The sequence below is a fragment of the Musca domestica genome, unplaced genomic scaffold, assembly GCF_030504385.1.
Source record: "Musca domestica strain aabys unplaced genomic scaffold, Musca_domestica.polishedcontigs.V.1.1 20, whole genome shotgun sequence".
Lineage (NCBI taxonomy): Eukaryota > Metazoa > Arthropoda > Insecta > Diptera > Muscidae > Musca > Musca domestica.
The window spans coordinates 12750280-12765649 of record NW_026712250.1 but is presented as its reverse complement, the minus strand read 5'-3'; the positions used below and the strand labels follow the sequence as shown (position 1 = coordinate 12765649).

Here is a 15370-nt window from a genome sequence, read left to right as displayed (position 1 = left end):
TTTGTCATCTAATCAAAATATGTGTAAATATAGAATTTTATGTTTTAAAATAAATGTTTCCCCATCTGAACATAGTTTGTGTTTTTCTTTTCAGAGAGTGAGTCATCAAATATTTGTTAATATAGAATATTTGGTTTAAGAATAACTGTTTCCTCATCTGAACATTATGTGTGTTTCTTTAGAGAGTAAGAAATATGGATCACTCTTGTGTCATTTAATCTCAATAACTGTTAATTTGAAATATTAGGCTTATAATTAATTATTTTTTTAATTAATTAATTATAAGCTTAATATTTCAAATTAACAGTTATTGAGATTAATAATTATTTTTTCCCATCTGAACATGGTTTGTGTTTTTTTCAGGGAGTGAGAAATATGGTTCTCCCTTTTGTCATCTAATCAAAATTTTGTGTTAGTATAGAATATAAGGTTTAAGAATAAATGTTTCCCCATCTGAACATGGTTTGTGTTTTTGTTTTTTTTGTTCAGAGAGTGAGAAATATGGGTCTCTCTTGTGTCATCAAATTACAAAATGTGTCATCTGTACATGGTTTGTGTGTTTTTTTTAAAGAGTGAGAAATATGCTTCTCTCTTGTGTCATCTAATCAAAATATAGGTTAATATACAAATATTAACGGTAAAATTAAATGTAGCTCCATCTGAACATTGTATGTGTTTTTGGGGAAGGAAAACATAGCTTTCAGACGTGTTATTTTCAGACATTATATTCACTAACAATAACAAACATTATTATAAATTTATTAGTTTTGTTCGGAACGTGATTTTATGTCGAATTTGCCATTTATTTTCCGCAACAAAAAAAAAAAAACGGTTTCAAGAAACATATCGAGTATTTAGCCAAGCCAGGCATTTGCTAATTCAGTGCTTGGGCTTCTTAGAACTCATTGCAAATATTTTGAAATGGAAAAATTTGGTTTATTGGTTCTTGTGGCAACAGTGGCGTGTGTATACGGTTGGTATTGATGAAAGTGTGTAATTAGGTAAATTGAGATAATTTTCAATTTAAAAATTACAGCCTCAAAACCTGAAACCTGTACCCTTGATGGTGTCACTTTTAAGGCTGGTGAATATTTCGAAAGAATAGGCAAATGCCAATTGGTGAAGTGTACTGGGTCGCAAGTTCTGATTTCTTCGGTGTAAGGACAAGGTGTTGGAGTGGAAATTCTTTGAATATTATTATGATTTTTTTTCCTTGATTACAGTTGTCCCATTGACCAACCAGCTGCTGGCTGTACCTTTATTCGTGAAGATCCCAAGAAACCCTATCCCGAGTGCTGTCCACAAATCAAGTGTTAATTTTTGTTGATTAGTAAAATTTTATTAAAGAAGAATACCAAAAGTGAAGTGGAAAATTTGATTTTTTTAAATATTTGTTTTTTTTTTTTGAGGATTGCTAAGAGTTTTAAAAAATATTTTTCTTAAAGTTCAATAAACGTAAAGTTGTTAACATATTTCGCTTCAACGATCCATAAGGGAAAATGAAAAAAAAATCGCATAATTAGCATCACTGTATTGACATATGTACTGCAACCAACTTCAGACTGTTGTCTTTTCTTAGCCACTCGTCTGACAGTTGTTAAAATTGTTCCAGTGACAGCTTCATATATTGTTTACAAGCGTACAAAAGCATTTTGGCGAGAATTTTCCCGAAAAAATGTTATTCGTGATGGAATTCAAGCGTGATAGTGTGATTTCTTTATATTTGGCTGGAAAACCACAAGTGGCTATCGTTAGAGCCCTCCAGCATTTAAATGTGAATAAATCCTTTGTGTCTCGTAGCCCGACGTCAAGGAAGTGGACGGAAGAAAATAGCAATATCAGCAGAAATGGTTCGAAAAGTAAAGAAGCGACTTGATCGCAACCCGCGTCGCAGTGGCCGAAAAATGGCTCATGAGCTGAACATATCGCAATATTCAATTCGGTAAATATTGAAAAATGAGCTCGGGGTAAAGTCATTGAAATTCCAAAAAGAGCAAGAACTTACACCGCAACAGAAACAGAAAGAAAATAGACTCAAAAGAGCTAAAGAGTTGCTTGGCCGAAGATGGTGAATTGCCGAATTTGGTTTTCTCCAATCTCCGATGAGAAAATATTCGTTGTCCAGCAGTTTGTAAACAAACAAAATAATCGTGTTTACTTGTCAAAGAGGTCAGCTGAAAATGTGCACCTTCGGTTGGCCACCAGAACTCAAGCGCCGGTGATGGTGTGGGCCACCATAACAGGCGATGGTCGCTCTCCGCTTCAGAATAAATGCCACATATTATCGCGAAAATATTCTGGCGGGTGTATTAAAGCCTTGGGCACGCAAACATTTTTGCCGCAGACCTTGGACATTCCAACAGAACGCAGCACCATCGCACTCAGCTCACCCCACCCCACAAGAATGGTTACAAAATTAGGTTCCTCGCTTCATTGCCAGCGCACAATGGTCACCAAAAACGTCCGGATACCAATCCGTTGGACTCCGTTGTGTCTGGAGTGTTTTGGAAAGCAAGGTTGGCGCACTAAAAAATACCAAAGTGTCGATCACCTCAAGCCAGTGCTTCGCCGGGAGTAGGCCAAAATACCGCAGAGCAACATTCGGGCAGCGTGTGATGGTTTCATTGGTCGTTTAAAGGCCATAATTCTTGCCAAAGGTGACCAATTCGGAAAAAATCTAAACATATTCTATATCCGACATTTGTTTCCTTTCATTCAAAAAACAATTTAAAAAAAATGTAAAAATTATGCCGTTTGTCTTTGTTGCAGGTTTTTGATCTCATCCTGTAAATGTTCGATTTCCTTCAAATTTTGCACATACCAATATTAATGAGATGAAGTATACAAATGAAATACTGCGGTCCGCTATATCTGGCACCTATCGCATATTTCCATATTTTCCAAAATTTTGCACATATCTCATATAAAATATAGGAAGTAGTTGATCTAGTCCAAATCTGGAACGTTGTAATATTTTTTATCAGTCTTAGTTCAGATACGAATTGGTCAATATTGGCCAACTGCTTCGGGACCTCCCACATAAAGGGTCAACAGTTTGAATAATCATAACTCAAGGCTGGGGGTATACATGTGTCGGCAAAACCGACTGATACTATTAGGGGTAACTTACGCCAAAAAAAATCGCTTAATTGGCATTACTGCCTTGACATATCTACATTTTGCAGTGTTTACAAAAGACATATTAATTGTAAAAACGGACATAGGTGTTCCTGTACAACGGCAAAAACAATAAAATACTTATCTTCTGGTTTATTTTCCTCTCCCTTATTCCTTTGTTCTGTTTTTATTTTATGTCTGTCGGTGCGTCTGTCTGTCCGTCTGTCTGTTGAAATCACGATACAGCCCACATTATCTGACGTAGAGCGCCAAAATTTAGCAGAGCTATTTGCATTGTGTCTAGGATGGTTGGTATTGAAAATGAGATATATCGGTCCATGTTCTGGTATAGTCCCCATATAACGGTACCTCCCAATATTCGGTATTTTGATGATTTATGCCACATTTTTTCATGGATTTGTCTGGATATTAGTATTTGTAGGTCATAACGGGTCCCTGAGCGTGTTGCAAAACATTGCATGTATAGGTCCACGTTGTGGTATAGCCCCCATATAAAGGTACCTCCCTATATTCGGTATTTTAGTTTTTTTTTTGCCACATTTATTCACGGATTTGTCTAAAAATTGGTATTTGTGGGTCATAATGGGTCCTAGTTCGTGTGGCGAAACATTGTAATTAAAGATCCACGTTTTGGTGTAGCCCCCATATAACGGTACCTCCCGATATTCGGCATTTTAATGGTTTTTGCCACATTTCTTCTAATGTTTCTTTTACCCTAAGGTGGAGGGTATTAAAAGTTTGGCCCGGCCGAACTTAATGTTTTTTTACTTGTTGTTTTGTCAAAGCGGAACAGTGACGAAGATAATATATCCAGTGTTAGTAAAATACAACTCTGATTCAGTACAATTTGGCTTGTGTAAACGCCAGGTAAAGAAATCTTTTTTCCAGCGTCCAATGAACGTGAATTATTTTTGTTTTGTTTTCCTTTTACTCACCAATGAGGGTAGATGCCATCTTAAAAAAATCGCTTAATTGACATCATTGCTTTGTGACATCTTTCCTTCTCAGCTTCACTTGCTCACTCCCTCTCCCTCTCTCTCTCTGTGTGTGAAATAAAAACTACTGCTATTTATGCTAATTAAATTATGAAAATTATGCAGAAAGTTTTTGTAAATTATTTCCAAATCATCGATTGAATGAATGGCACAGGCAATAACAGCAACAACAACAACAAACAAAACTGAAATAGCTGTTTGATTTCAATCTTGGGATTATTGCTTTTTTATGCGTCCCATATATTATTTCCCTCTGAAACCAAAGTATAACTGCTCTAAAGCCAAATGGTGATAGGTGGTATGATCTACTTCAAATAAATTTGGGATTGTTACGGGAGCTCTGCTAAATATGAATTTTCCTTACTGGTTTTTGTTTTGTTTTCCTTTTACTCACCAATAAGGGTAGTTGCCAGCGTAAAAAAATCGCCCAATTGACATCACTGCCTTTTGACACCTTTCTTTCTCAGCTTCACTCGCTCACACTCTCTCTCTCTCTCCCTATCTCTGTGTGAAATAAAAACTACTGCTATTTATGCTAATTGAATTATGAAAATTATGCAGAAAGTTTTTGTAAATTATTTCCAAATCATCGATTGAATGAATGGCACAGCCAATAACAGCAGCAACAACAACAAATAAAACTGAAATAGCTGTTTGATTTCAATCTTGGGATTATTGCGTTTTTTTTGATTGTTTGTTTGAATAATAATACTAGCATTGCTTGTTGTTGCTGTTTCACTATAACCTCTGTATTATTTATTGTTATTAACTTGTTAATGAGTGAGTGTGTGTGTGTGTGTGCGTGTGTTTTGTTTATTGTCTGTGATGTTTTGTTTTTTTTTTTATGGTTTTATCTCCCATTTCATCTGCCAAAGCTTAGAGCGCAGCTGATTACAAATTAAAATGCGACCGAGAAATGATGGTCACCAAAACCCCAGCCACAATACTATATTTAAAAATACAGAAATGACTCAGGATTTGATTGGAGAGGAATGATTTCAGAAATTAACATATTCGAAAACAAAAAAAAAATAAAAAAAAAAAACAAATAATAAAAATTTCTTTTCAAACAAATTATCTACTACTAACAACAATAAAATTTATGGTGGAAAAAAATATCAGAGACTTGGTATTGCCCAGCCAGGTAGTATTGACTTGGCTTTGAAAACGTGCGGTTTATTCGTTTTTAGAAAATTAAACGCTTGTAAATCGTAGGCGTCAATTGAAAACTGGCTATAGGTGTGGTGAAATGTATTCGAGAATCTAATAAATCATTATTTGAATATCGAATAATGGGAAATTGAAAGTTGCATGGCAAATATTTAAAGGCGAGAGAGTTCATGTTCAAAGGCTTCTTTGGCTGGCTCAAGTCATCGGCTGGTGTCGTCGTCGTAAATGAACCAAGGAGTTTTAGGTTGTCTTAGTTCGATTTTGACCCTACGCTCCTTTGTACTTTAACGATGAGAATAAGTGAGAAAAAATAAAACGCCTTTTAGTCATCGGCTTTGTAGAGGACCCATGGTAGAAGAATATAGGTATACGCATCGACACAGCTGCTGGGGCAATGAATTGTCAAACCAATCTTGGAGTTGAAAATGTTGAATAAAAAATTATTTAAATTTGTAAATATTGTTTAAAAAAATGCGAATTATAATAACCTCCGATTGACGTCGTGTAAGAAAACGTATAAAATTCTACTTATATTTGAAAGAATATTTAAAAATTTTTGACATATCAATGTTCCCAAGCGTCGATGCATCTACTTGTATTCTTCTACCATGAGAGGAGCAGAGGAGTTTTAGGTTGATTTAGTTCGATTTTGGCCCTATGATCCTTTGTGCTTTTCCGAAGAAGCCAGCCGATGACTTAAGCCAGTCAAACATGCGTTTTATGTATACTCACCTTTAAGCCAGTAAAAAAAGACACTTTATGTACCTGCACCTTAAGTTGAGAATACATAGAAGATTTTATTTTGACTGGCTTAGGTCATCAATTGGCTTCTTCGTAAAAGAACAAAGGAGCGTAGGGTGAACAAGTATAAATTATGGACCATAATTGAACTAAGTCCACCTAAAACTCCTTTTTCCTTTTTGCAAAGAAGCCAGCCGATGACATAAGCCAATCGGAAAAGCCTTCTATGTATTCTCACCTTTAAAAAAAAGCCTGCAATTAAAAAATAAAACAAATATAAAAATTGATACGACCGGGCCGAACTTTTTATAACCTCCACCATTCGGAAGGAACTTGAAAATTTAAAAAAAAAAAAAAAAAATCCGTCGAAAAGTACCGCTCAAATGAAAGCTTTTTTTATGTTGGGTATACGAATACGAGGTACTGGATAAGTAATTTTTTGCGATAGGCTGTAGTAACCATTACGAACTTCAAATACCAAATTAGACGCAATTCCGGTAAAGAATGACGCTAAAATCATCAAAATACCGAATAAAGGAAGATACCGTTCTATGGGGGCTATACGAAGAAGTGGACATGCATAGACAATTTTCTGTCTGAGGCTGTGGTATTCATTACGAACTTCAAATACCAAATTTGACGCAATTTCGTTGAATAATGTCGCAAAAATCATCAAAATACCGTATATCGGAAGGTGGCGTTATATGGACGCTATACGAAGACTTGGACGTACTCAGACAATTTTCTGTCATAGGCTGTAGTATCTATTATGAACTTCAAATTCAAAATTTGAAGCAATTTCGGTGAATAATGTCGCTTAAATCATCAAAATACCGAAAATAGGGTGGTACCATTATATGGGGGCAATACGAAGACGTGGACCTGCACAGTAAATTTTCTGTCATAGGCTGTAGTATCCATTACGAACTTAAAATACCAAATGTGAAATAATTCCGGTGAATAATATCTCTAAAATCATCAAAATACCGGATATCGGAAGGTACAGTTATATGGGGTCTACACCAAAACATCAACCTGTATGTACAGTTCTCGGCGAGGATGTTTCCTACATACTGGGAACACATATCTTCAATTTACAGCAGATTCTATATGTAATTGTGACAAAAAAAAATCCTAAAATCTCTTAGTACAGTTATATGGGGCCTATATCGCAATGTGGACTTATTTTAAATGTTTATTTTGTGTAAAGGGGTTAGGAACCCGTAACAACCTTTAAATACCAAATTCCCAAAACAATTCCGTTGAAAAAAATGTGTCGAAAATCCACGAAATTTTTACAATCAGGGCGTACTGTTGTGGCTATACGAAAAATTCGGCCGCTATAGCCCATCTTCGAACTTTATTAAAGTTTATATCCCAAATGCGTGTGAGCCGAATTTCAGCACTCTATCTCAATTCCTTTGGAAGATAGCAAAATTTGGTAAAACACTTTGTATTGTGTTCAGGATGGTTGGTATTGGAAATGAGATATATCGGTCCATCGTTTTGATATAGCCTCCCGATATTCGGTATTTCGATGATTTTTGCCACATTTTTAAACGGATTTGTCCAAAAATTGGTATTTGTAGTTCGCAATGGGTTCTAGCTTCGGTGGCAAAACATTTTATGTATACGTCCACGTTTTGGTGTAGCTCCCATATAACCGTACCTCCCGATATTCGGTATTTTGATGATTTTCGCCACATTTTTCCATGTATTTGTCCAAAAATCGTTATTTGTAGTTCGCAATAGATTCTAGCTCCGGTGGCAAAACATTGTATGTATACGTCCACGTTTTCCTATAGCGCACATATAACGATACCTCCCGGTATTCGATGATGTTCGCTACATCTACTCACGGATTTGTCTAAAAATTGGTATTTGTAGTTCGCAATGGGTTCTAGCTCCGGTGGCAGAACATTGAATATTTATTTATAGCACACATATAACGATATCCACCGATATTCGGTATTTTGATAATATTAGTCACATTTATCCATGAAATTGTTTCAAATCTTTGGTATTGAAGAAGATTTGGAGTATAAAATTGCCGTTCCCGTTTAGGTATGGCCCCCATATAACGTCCTCACCCACCTTATGGTTTTTTGAAAAGTTTAACAGCATTATCCCAAAGGTCTTACTGGCATTTGTAGTTTAAAGTGGGACAGTGGAATTCAGATACTTTTATATAAAAACGTTTTCTTTACCCAATGGTGGAGGGTATTAAATGTTCGGCCCGCCCGAATTTAAGGTGAGAATACTTAAAGCTCTTATCTGGCTGGCTTAAGTTATCGGCTGGCTTCTTCGGAAATGAAAAAAGGAGCCTAGGGCCAAAATCGAACTAAGTCAACCTAAAATTCCTTTGCTCATCTACGGAGAAGCCAGCCCGTGACTTAAGGAGGGAATATATAAAGCGCTTACCTGGCTGTCTTCTTCGGAAATGAAAAAAGGAGTCTAGGCCCAAAATCGAACTAGGTCAACCTAAAACTCGTTTGTTCATCTACGAAGAAGCCAGCTGATGACTTAAGGAAGGAAAACATAAATTGAACTAAGTTAACCTAAAAATCCTTTGTTCATCTACGAAGAAGCTTTATGTATTCCACCTTTAATGTTTTTTTACTTGTTTTTAAATCCTCATTTGATAGTCTATTTAAAATACATAAATCGTTTGCGATATCATTATGGGGTCATAGGTCCCAGTGCATTTTGAATACTGATTAGAAATTTATTCAAAATTCTGTTTCTCATTACTTCTTTGCAGTTGAACAAAAAATTTCACAAAAAAGCGATTTTTTGTTGTTAAATTAAAAAAAAGAGAAAAATGTTTCAAACACAATATTTGGGTCGCATATTTTTCGCTCTCGTGGTATTGAAGGTGGTGGCGTGTTTTTCAACACAATATTTGGGAAATGCAGTACATCCAAGTAAGTAAAAAAAAAATTCATTTAATTTTCAATTTTTTCCACCTTTTATAAGTGGCTTTAAAGTTGGAACCATGGTAGAATTAAGAAAGTAAAGCATGGCAGAAGAATACAGGTAGATGCGTCAACGTTTGGGAGCATTGATATGTCAAAAAATTGTAAATGTTTTTTTTTCAAATATAAGTAGATTTTTTATGTTTCCTTATAAGACGTCATTCGGAGGTTCAGTTATAATCCGCGTTTTTCAACGTTTTTTTGCAAATTTAAATAATTTTTCATTCAATATTTTCAATTCCAAAATTGGTTTGACAGTTCATTGTCCCAGCAGCTGTGTCGATGCGTCTACCTATATTCTTCTACCATGAAGTAAAGTCATGCTATCATTTGTTTACATTTGTTTTTTTTTTTCAAAATTATTCTTTTGACAACATCTGATTGTCAAAAAAAATGGATAAATAAATAGATTATACAGTGCCAAACAAAATTATTGCCACACTAAAGGTGAGAGTACATTAAACGTTTTTCTGACTGGCTTAAGTCATCGGAAGGCCAAAGTCGAACTAAGTCAACCTATAACTCCTTTGTTCCTCTACTAAGAAGCCAGTCGATAGATGACTTAAGTCAGTCAACAAAGCGTTTATGTATTCTCATTTTTACTCTCTATCTCTCTAAGTCTCTCTCTCTCCCCCCTTGTTTTGTTTCCCGTTTTGTTTTAGCTCTGGAGAATCACTGTTTCTATGAGGAATACAATCTAACCATACCCCTGGGAGAGACTCAACATCCAACCGATATTGAATATGAATGTTTTAAAATTCATTGTCGTTCCGATTATGTTTTGGAAATAAAACAGTAAGTTAATGGTGTGAAGGTGAGAATACATAAAGGGCTTATCTGGCTGGCTTAAGTCATCGGCTGGCTTCTTCGAAAATTAACAAAGGAGCGTGGGGCCAAAATCGAACTAAGTCAACCTAAAACTCCTTTGTTCATCTACAAAGAAGTCACCCGATGACTTAAGGTGGGAATACATAAAGCGCTTATCTGGCTGCTTTCTTCGGAAATTAACAAAAGAGCCTAGGGCCAAAATCGAACTAAGTCAACCTAAAACTCCTTTGTTCATCTACGAAGAAGCCAGCCGCTGACTTAAGCCAGCCAAATATGCGCTTTATGTATTTCCACCTTAAGCCAGTCAGAAAAGACTTTTATGTACTCTCACCTTTAATTATTTTTTTTTAATTTTCATATTAAATTTATTTTATTTTATTACAGCTGTGATCGTTATCCAAACTATTGCATTGAAAAATCGGACTATGACTATTCGAAACCCTATCCCAGCTGTTGTCCAAAAATCAAGTGTCCCAAAAAGTAACGAAATGGTGTTTCGAATTTAATTTCACGGAAATCATGTGTCAATTTTAGAATTTATAGAAATTAATAATGTCGTAGTTAAGTGAAATATAAAAAAAACATATTTTATATTTTTTATTTTTATTAATATTTATATTCTAAATTATTATATACTTTTGTAATTTTTATAAATTAATAAAAATTAATGGAAATGTTTTACGAAAAAGTAATGCTCATATTAACAAGGGGTAAAGCTGGGAATACATAAAGCGCTTATTTGGCTGACTTAACTTATCGGCTGGTTTCTTCGAAAATGAACAAAGGAGCCTAGGGCCAAAATCGATCTAAGTCAACCTAAAACTCCTTTGTTCATCAACGAAGAAGCCAGCCAAATATGGGCTTTATGTATTTCCACCCTAACAGTTATTATTGGGGGACAACGGCTCTGTTCCAGAACCTGCAAATATCTACTAGTTTTGCAATTTTTTTCCGATATCACAAATCGAAAATCGGTTATCGTAGTAAAAACGTTTACATTCTTGCAGTTTTGGAATAGACCAAATTTTTACCTCGGCAAATGGCTTAAGTGTAAACATGGTATAATCAATAGCTGGGTGATTCATTAAAAGTACATTTACACCATAGTAGAAAAATGGACAATGAACTGTCAAACTGAAGGTGAGAATATATAAAACGCCTTGTTTGCTGACTTAAGGTGAGAATACATTAAAGACTATTTTGACTGGCTTATGTCAACGGCTGGCTTCAAACGAGTTTTAGGTAGACTTCGGGAACAACTCTAGTTCAGTAAAAACTCTTCGATTTTTTCGAAATCTTTTCCAGGCGCAGATACTTTTACCCTAATTCCTTAAAACTATTTATTTTTGCTTGAGGGACGGACCCGCGACCCCATATGTTTGACCCGAAAGTCTGGGTTCAAGAACCGGGTTAGACCCGGATCCGTTTACCTGATATAGACAATAATAGGTATACAGGGTGAGGTGAAAAAACTGCAACCAACTTCAGACTGCTGTCATTTCTAAGTCACTCGTCCGACAGTTGTTAAAATTATTCCAGTGACAGCTCATTAAACTGTTCACAAGCGCACAAAAGCATTTTGGTGAGAATTTTCCAGAACAGAAGTTATTCGTGATGGAATTCAAGCGTGATAGGGTGATTTCTTTATGTTTGGCTGGAAAACCAACAACAAGTGGCTATCGTTAGGGCACTCCAGCGTTTAAATGTGAATAAATCCCTGGTTACCGTGATATTGGTAGCGTAGCTTGTAGCCCGACGTCAAGGAAATGGACGGAAGAAAACAGTAACATCAGCAGAAATGGTTCGAAAAGTAATAAAGCGACTTTATCGAAACCCGCGTCGCAGTGGCCGAAAAATGGCTCGCGAGCTGAACATATCGGCATTCCATTCGGCAAATATTGAAAAATGAGCTCGGGTTAAAGTCATTGAAATTCAAAAAAGTGCAAGAACTTACACCGCAACAGAAACAGAAAGAAAACAGACTCAAAAGAGTTACTTCGCTTGGCCGAAAGTAGTGACCTGCCGCATTTGGTTTTCTCCGTTCCGATGAGAAAACATTCGATGTCCAGCAGTTTGTAAACAACAAAAAAATGATCGTGTTTATTTGCCAAAGAGGTCACCTGAAAATGTGCACCTTCGGTTGGCCACCAGAACTCAAGCGCCGGCCATGGTGATGGTGTGGGCCGCCATAACAGCCGATGGTCGCTCTCTGCTCGTATTAATCGACCGTGGCATCAGAATAAATGCCGAATATCAACACGAAAATATTCTGGAGGGTGTATTAAAGCCTTGGGCACGCAAACATTTTGGCCGCAGACCTTGGACATTCCAACAGGACTCCAACAGCACCATTGCACTTAGCACGCGCCACCCAAGAATGGTTACAAAATCTCTGGATACCAATCCGTTGGACTATTGTGTCTGGAATATTTTGGAAAGCAAGGTTGGCCCTAAAAAATACCAAAGTGTCGATCACCCCAAGCAAGCGCTTCGCCGGGAATGGGCAAAAATATCGCAGAGCAACATTCGTTTTAAGGCTATAATTCATGCCCAAGGTGACCAATTCGAACTTATTCTATAATTTGATCCTATTTCCGACATTTTTGGCTTTCATTCAATAAAATTTAAAAAAATGTCAAAATTATGGCGTTTAACTTTGTTGCAGTTTTTTTTTTTATCTCACCCTGTAGTTTGAAAGCTCACGTGATGGGGTTATTCATAAGCGGTTCGCATGTCAAATTATCGAGTTTTTGGACCGTAGATGAACAAAAGAGTTTTAGGTTGATTTAGTTCGATTTTGGCCCTAGGCTCTTTTGTTCATTTCCGAAGAAGCCAGCTGATGACTTATGCCAGGCAAACAAGCTCTTTATGTACTTCCACCTTTACATTCTAAGAAAGAGGCTGCTGGACAATTCCTGCCGGGAAATGAAACCAGACAAACCTATTGCATGATGACAGCTTGTCATTTACAATTTACATTTTGACAGAGTGGAAGAGAGCAATCACCTGTGCTAATCGAACGACCTATTTAGTAGACCTTGCTCCGAAATGACATTTGAAATTAAAAACACATTTTTATTTTTCTCAAAATTTACTATTTAAAAAATTAAAGAAATTATATCTAATAATATGCTGGCAATTTTTTGCAGCTAAATTGGGGACAGCAATCGGGATAGGGCTTTGACAAATCCACAGTTTTTGTACAATTCAAGTGTGGGGGAAAGGCAACCTCGGCACAGCTGATTGTAAAGGGAATAATATTAGAAAATTATAAAAGAAAAATCAATACTTTTTAATCAAATGTATAAAACGTAAGGACCATGACAGAAGAATACAGGTAGTCGCATCGTCACAGCTGCTGGGACAAGGAACTGTCGAACAAAATGATTAAAATTCTTAAAAAATGCATATCAAAGGAACCTCCGATTGGCGTCGTATAAGGAAACATATAACAAGTAAAAAAAAAAATTAAGTTCGGCCGGGCCGAATTTTAAATACCCTCCACCTTAGGGTAGATTAAACATTAGAACCCATTATGACCCACAAATACCAATTTTTGGAAAAATCCGTGAAAAAATGTCGCAAAACTCATCGAAATATCGAATATCGGGAGGTACCGTGGAGGACCCATACATATAATGCTTCGCCACACGAACTAGAACACCTACAAATACTAAATTTCAGACAAATCCGTGAAAAAATGTAACGAAAACCATCAAAATGGCGAATATTAGGAGGTACCGTCATATGGGGACTACACCAAAACGTGGACCTAGAAGCCAATGGGATCCACAAATAACTATTTTCAGACCGATCTGTGAAAAATGTGGCAAAAATGATCAAAATACCGAATATCGGGAGGTATCGTCATATGGAGACTATACCAAAACGTGGACCGATATATCTCTATTTCAATACCAACCATCCTAGACACAATACATGTTGTTCTGCAAAATTTTGACGCTCTACGTCAAATAATGTGGCCTGTATAGTGATTTCAACAGACAGACGGACAGATAGACAGACCGACGGACATCGTTAAATGGACTTAGAATTTTATGCTGATCGCGAAAATATATACTTTATGGGGTCTACGACGAATGTTTGAGGATGTTCCAAACGGAATGACAAAGCTAATATATATCCTCCTTTCTAAGATGGAGGGTATAAAAATCTACGAATTTTTGTAAAATAATTTTGAAACTTTTGACCTATCAATGTTCCCAAAGCGTTGATACATCTACCTGTATTCTTCTACCATGCTAAGGACTTACCCGACAGCTCCAATGTTGTTGTTTTCAAAGCATAACAGTTTCTGACAAACTCCCGTCAATAAAAACTCCTCTCCCACCTGGACTGTTATACCATTTAGGGTGCAAGTGTTGTTGGTGGGGGCGGCTAAAAAATTAGTTGTCTTTTTTTAAAAAAAGAAAAAAATTCCAACTCCTTCACCTCAATTCTTACCCGCAACAATTCCCGACACAAGGAGATGGGAAAATAATAATCCGAATAAAATACTAAACCTCATTTTGCAATTAAAAAATCTGCCAATATTTGCAAGAGCTTAGAATTAACTGTATATTTTTGCCACGGAGAATTGAGAATATATATACACGATTTTATTTCAAAACCAATATCGCATAACAGTTATAAAACTTTTTGAGTCATGCCAACTGAGTTTTTTCGTTGAGTCGACTTCAAATCACGAATGCATTTCCCATTTCCGAACAGCCGGTTTTATGTAATTAATAAAAAAAAAAATATAATTTTTGTATTGATGACTTGTAGTAAAGAAATTAATTTGCCATAAAATTCTAAAAATAAATACTTCTGAGAACAGGCGTACGAAGTTTAATTTTGAATATAAAATAAATAATATAGTTTTCAATATTTTTTCTAACATCGTTGAAATCACGTTCCTAAAGAAACTATTTCAGTTGTACACGCATACGGAAATTAACAAATATTTTAGAAAAAAAAAAGTAATTAACAAGTAAAAAAGCTGTAAGTTCGGCCGGGCCGAACTATGAATACCCTCCACCATTTGGTACAAATTTAACAATTTTCAAAAAAAATAAAATCCGTTAAAAATTCTGTTAAAATCTTAAAAGTACAATATTCAAATGCGAAACTTGAAAAAAAACCTGTTTATATTGTAGCTAAAATCATCAAAATACCGAATATAGGGAGATACAATGGGGGTTATAAAGGAACCTGCCCAGACAATTTTCTGTCATAGGCTGTAGTATCCATTGCGAACTTTAAATACCAAAATTGAAACAATTCCGGTAAATAATGTCGCTAAAATCATCAAAATACCGAAAATCGGGGGTTCCGTTATATGGGGGCTATACGAAGACGTGGACCTGCACATAGAATTTTCTGTCATAGGCTGTAGTATCCATTTCGAACTTCAAATGCGAAATTTGAAACAATTCTGGTAAATAACTTCTCTAAAATCATCAAAATACCCAATATCGGGAGGTAACGTTATATGAGGGCTATACGAAGGCGTGGACCTAC

At 35.9% G+C, this 15370-nt stretch overlaps 3 protein-coding genes across 3 annotated transcripts; 2 read left to right on the top strand and 1 right to left on the bottom strand.

The window, feature by feature from the left end:
* Nucleotides 1-776: 776 nt before the first annotated feature.
* Nucleotides 777-1365, top strand: LOC131802362 (venom peptide Pc-like). Its single transcript, XM_059122548.1, has 3 exons — nucleotides 777-973; nucleotides 1037-1157; nucleotides 1224-1365. The coding sequence occupies exons 1-3, from the start codon at nucleotides 922-924 to the stop codon at nucleotides 1315-1317; spliced, it is 267 nt and encodes an 88-aa protein (XP_058978531.1). The 5' UTR covers nucleotides 777-921; the 3' UTR covers nucleotides 1318-1365.
* A 3867-nt stretch (nucleotides 1366-5232) lies between these two features.
* Nucleotides 5233-10432, top strand: LOC101893117 (uncharacterized). Its single transcript, XM_005175226.4, has 4 exons — nucleotides 5233-5372; nucleotides 8806-8968; nucleotides 9682-9814; nucleotides 10232-10432. The coding sequence occupies exons 2-4, from the start codon at nucleotides 8866-8868 to the stop codon at nucleotides 10329-10331; spliced, it is 336 nt and encodes a 111-aa protein (XP_005175283.2). The 5' UTR covers nucleotides 5233-5372; nucleotides 8806-8865; the 3' UTR covers nucleotides 10332-10432.
* A 2493-nt stretch (nucleotides 10433-12925) lies between these two features.
* On the bottom strand, nucleotides 12926-14469 carry LOC105262326 (uncharacterized). The gene is made up of 3 exons (XM_011297023.3): nucleotides 14312-14469; nucleotides 14122-14245; nucleotides 12926-13086 (listed from the first exon to the last, which is right to left on the bottom strand). Exons 1-3 carry the CDS (start codon nucleotides 14373-14375, stop codon nucleotides 12969-12971), a joined length of 306 nt encoding a protein of 101 aa, XP_011295325.2. The 5' UTR covers nucleotides 14376-14469; the 3' UTR covers nucleotides 12926-12968.
* Between the last annotated feature and the right edge of the window lie 901 nt (nucleotides 14470-15370).

Coding starts and splice junctions, on each gene's coding strand:
- LOC131802362 (XM_059122548.1), top strand. CDS start 922: ATGGAAAAATTTGGTTTATTGGTTCTTGTGGCAACAGTGGCGTGTGTA. Junction 974..1,036: donor AACAGTGGCGTGTGTATACG/GTTGGTATTGAT, acceptor TAAAAATTACAG/CCTCAAAACCTGAAACCTGT. Junction 1,158..1,223: donor CAAGTTCTGATTTCTTCGGT/GTAAGGACAAGG, acceptor CCTTGATTACAG/TTGTCCCATTGACCAACCAG.
- LOC101893117 (XM_005175226.4), top strand. CDS start 8,866: ATGTTTCAAACACAATATTTGGGTCGCATATTTTTCGCTCTCGTGGTA. Junction 8,969..9,681: donor GGGAAATGCAGTACATCCAA/GTAAGTAAAAAA, acceptor GTTTTGTTTTAG/CTCTGGAGAATCACTGTTTC. Junction 9,815..10,231: donor TATGTTTTGGAAATAAAACA/GTAAGTTAATGG, acceptor ATTTTATTACAG/CTGTGATCGTTATCCAAACT.
- LOC105262326 (XM_011297023.3), bottom strand. CDS start 14,375: ATGAGGTTTAGTATTTTATTCGGATTATTATTTTCCCATCTCCTTGTG. Junction 14,246..14,311: donor TGTGTCGGGAATTGTTGCGG/GTAAGAATTGAG, acceptor CTAATTTTTTAG/CCGCCCCCACCAACAACACT. Junction 13,087..14,121: donor AACAACATTGGAGCTGTCGG/GTAAGTCCTTAG, acceptor CTTTACAATCAG/CTGTGCCGAGGTTGCCTTTC.